General features: G+C 39.7%; 1 protein-coding gene across 1 annotated transcript; it reads right to left on the bottom strand.

The window, feature by feature from the left end:
• Positions 1-2,985: 2,985 nt before the first annotated feature.
• LOC143572324 (uncharacterized) lies at positions 2,986-3,510 on the bottom strand. Its single transcript, XM_077057516.1, has one exon. It carries the CDS (start codon positions 3,508-3,510, stop codon positions 2,986-2,988), a length of 525 nt encoding a protein of 174 aa, XP_076913631.1.
• Between the last annotated feature and the right edge of the window lie 426 nt (positions 3,511-3,936).

Raw genomic sequence — 3,936 nt, 5'->3', positions numbered from 1 at the left:
AAGGATAATAGATCACAATTGGAATTATTTAACACATTTATATCGTTTATTAGGCCTTAAATGAAGTAAATATGATATTCACAAGATCAAATGCAACAAAAAAAAACGAAGATTATGGTCAAGTTAACTGATTTTGAAATCGGGTATAAGAAATTGAATGTGGTTTCGGGTTTGGATAATGGATATCCAGTTTATGTGAAATGCATTATAACAAAAATTCATCTTTAGTCTCTAATGTTTAAGGATGGTACAGAGAAGTTGAAACCTTATGTTTTGCGTTAAATGTGTCAAGATATAAAATATATAAATATAAATAATTAAACATTAACAAAATAATCAATTTAAATCGATAAATGCAGATTATTAATGAGAAAGCCCGGACCCGTAAATGGGTCGGGTAACGGTTACAAAAGAAATATGGGAAAACCCGCATTGTTACAGTATCCCCTACATTTGAAAAAATTTCGTCCCAAAATTAGAGAATTAACAACAACGAAAATATGAGGATATTTGAGTTTGATATGGTCTCCACGCTCACACGTAAACTCGGCGCCTTGTTTGGATTCCAACGGACTTTAACGAAAGGAATGCGACTTCGCTTGGTAACTTTGTCTTTGTGATCCATGATCTCAACGTGTTGCTCAATAAAATGCATAGTCTCGTCGATACTAACTTCATCGAGAGGGATGTGGATATTACCCTCGGAAAGAAACATCAGGTTAGAAACATGAAACACCGGGTGGATATTAGAGAGTTCAACAGGAAGCTTGAGTCGATAAGCAGCAGGACCAACTCTATCTATGATTTCAAAAGGACCAACGAAACGAGGAGCTAGTTTTCCTTTCAATCCAAAACGAACGACTCCCTTCTAAGGGGATGCTTTGAGTAGAACAAAATCACCAACACTGAACTCTAGGGGTTTATGTCTCTTATCAGCATAACTTTTCTGACGGCTACGAAAGGCAAGGAGGTTTTGACGAATTTGAGCAATTCGGTCAGTTGTCTCTTGAACCTATTCCAGACCAGTGATATGAGATTCCCCAAATTCGTTCCAACAAATCGGGGAGCGAAATTTGCGACCATAGAGTGCTTGAAAAGGTGCCATAAAAATACTAGAGTGGAAGCTATTGTTATAGTAAAACTCGATAAGCGGTAGATGAATATCCCAATTGCCTCCAAAATCGAGGAGACAAGAACAGAGCATATCTTCTAAAGTTTGAATCGTACTCTCGGATTATCCATCAGATTGCGGATGATAAGCAGTACTAAGATCCAAACGAGTACCCAAGGCAGATTGGAGAGACTTCCAAAAGCGAGTAGTGAAACGACCATCACGATCGGATATAATAGATAAAGGGGTTCCATTATGACAAACAATCTTCTCAACATAAATACGTGCCAATTGATCAACAAAATTCGTCTCTTTGATTGGAATAAAATGAGCAGACTTGGTTAAACGATCAACAATTATCCATATACTATCGTGTTGCTTATGGGTAGAAGGATGCTTAGTGATAAAATCCATAGCAATACTTTCCTATTTTCACTCAGGGACGGGAGGTTTCTCGAGTAAGCCAAAAGATCGGTGATGTTCGGCTTTCACTTTGAAGATGTGAGGCATTTAGAAACATATAAGGCGATATATTTCTTCATTCCAGGCCACCAATAGATTGAACGAAGGTCAACGTACATCTTATCCGCATTGGGATGTATGGAATATCATGACTTGTGAACTTCGTCCATAAGCGGTTTAGAAAATAAAGTAAACCACTAGGTTTAGTTTCAAGTTGGATTTCATCACCACATGACATCTCATCATAATTATTGCCTTTTGTGACGGATTCTTGTTGAGCATGGATTACACGCTTTTCGATATCATTTTGGACAAGAACACAAGTAAGAAGTATGGATTTGAATGGTTTCTTACGACTGAGAGCGTCGATCACGACATTCGCCTTTCCAGGATGATAGCGAATTTCACATTCGTTGTCGCTAAGCAACTCGGCTGATCGATGTTGTCTCATATTGAGTTATTTTTGGTCAAAAATGTGTTGGAGACTCTTATGATCGGTAAAGACCACACACTTCGTACCACAGAGATAGTGTCTCCAAATTTTCAAGGCAAATACGACAGCACCAAGCTCGAGATCGTGTGTCGTATAGTTTTTCTCGTAAACCTTGAGTTGTCTCGAAGCGTAAGCGATAACCTTACCCCATTGCATGAGGACACAGCCGAGACCTTGGTTAGAAGCATCACAGAAAACGATAAAATCTTCATTTCCTTCGGGAAGAGCAAGAATAGGAGCATTGCAAAGCATGTACTTAAGGGTTTGAAAGGCTTTTCTTGCTTTGACCCCCACACATAAGTTTTACCCTTGTGTGTTAAAGAGGTGAGGGGCGATGCGATCTTCGAAAAGTTTTGAATGAAACGACAGTAATATCTCGCCAAACCAAGGAAAGATCGAACTTCGGTGGGAGAAGTAGGGGGCTTCCAATTCTTAATAGCTTCGATCTTCGCGGGATCAACGTGAATACCCTTATCGTTGACAATGTGGCCCAAAAACTGAACCTCTTTTAGCCAAAACTCTCACTTAGAAAACTTGGCGTACAATTGCTCCTTTCAAAGAATGTCAAGAATGGCATGGTGGTGATTCTTGTGGTCGTTCTTGGATTTCAAATAGATTAAGATGTCATCAATGAAAACAATAACGAAGTTGTCCAAGTAGGGTTTACACACATGGTTCATGAGATCCATGAAAACCGCGGGTGAACTAGTTAGTCCAAAAGGCATAACACAGAACTCGTAATGCCCATAACGAGTACGGAATGCCTTCTTGGGGATGTCTTCTTCATTAACATGGAGTTGTTGATAACTCAAAAGGATATCGATCTTCTAGAAGCATGCGGCTCCTTGAAGTTGATCGAAAGATCGTCGATTATAGGGAGCGGATAATGGTTCTTGACGGTATGATTGTTGAGTTCATGTTAGTCGATACACATGCGGAAAGAACCATCTTTCTTCTTAACAAATAGCACAGGTGCGCCCCAATGAGAAGAACTCGGCGGAATAAAACCCTTATCCGAGAGTTCTTGGAGTTGGCTCGAGAGTTCTTTCCTTTCGAAAGGTGCAAGGATGTATGGTGCTTTAGCTACGGAGTTAGCTCCGGGTATAAGGTCAATTCGGAATTCCACTTGACGAATCAGAGAAAGACCAGTGACGTCGTCGGGAAAGACATTGGGAAAATTGCGTACTACCAGAATATCGGATATTTTCTTCTCTTTCCGCTCTTTCTCCACTACTTGAGTTAGGAAAGCGGCACATTTCTTGCGTAAGTAACGTTGATCTTGAAAGCACGACATAAGATTAATCTTAGACGTTGGAGTATCACAATAAACATTAAGAATACGACCATTCTCGAGAGGTATACGGATGAACCTTTTGAAACAAACAAATTCCGCACGATTAAAGGTTAACCAATCCATCCCTGCGATAACATCAAAACTACCCATTTGCATCAGAATGAAGACAATAAGAAATTCGAATTTGTTAAGAATTATGACTCAATCTCTGACTACCAAATCAATAACAAAAGAATTCCCGTCGACGACTTCCACAATAAAGGGCTTAGACAACTTATCACGAGGATTATCAATAATGTACGTAAAATCCCAAGAAATAAAACTCTTATCGGCACCCGTATCAAACAATACCGAAGCATAATGATTATCAATGAGAAACGTACCATTCACCACATTGCTAGAACTATGAGCTTGATTCACATTCATCATAAACGCATGACCATTGGACCCTTGAGGGGTTTGAAGGACGAGCTTGAATAGCAGGAGCTTGGGTTGATGCCAATGGAAGATCCATAAGCTGAGGCACATATGGGTTTGCGGTGCATAGGCTGGAGGTTGGAGGTTGTAGGTTTGCAC

This window comes from Bidens hawaiensis, unplaced genomic scaffold (genome assembly GCF_021521415.1).
Source record: "Bidens hawaiensis isolate Kalapana, Puna unplaced genomic scaffold, B.hawaiensis_p1.1 tig00025805_1, whole genome shotgun sequence".
In the NCBI taxonomy this organism is placed as follows: Eukaryota; Viridiplantae; Streptophyta; class Magnoliopsida; order Asterales; family Asteraceae; genus Bidens; species Bidens hawaiensis.
The sequence above is the reverse complement of the archived record's forward strand: the minus strand, read 5'-3'. Positions and strand labels throughout refer to the sequence as shown.

Bases quoted from the DNA above. Each gene is read 5' to 3' on its own strand.
- LOC143572324 (XM_077057516.1), bottom strand. From the start codon at position 3,510: ATGGGTAGTTTTGATGTTATCGCAGGGATGGATTGGTTAACCTTTAAT.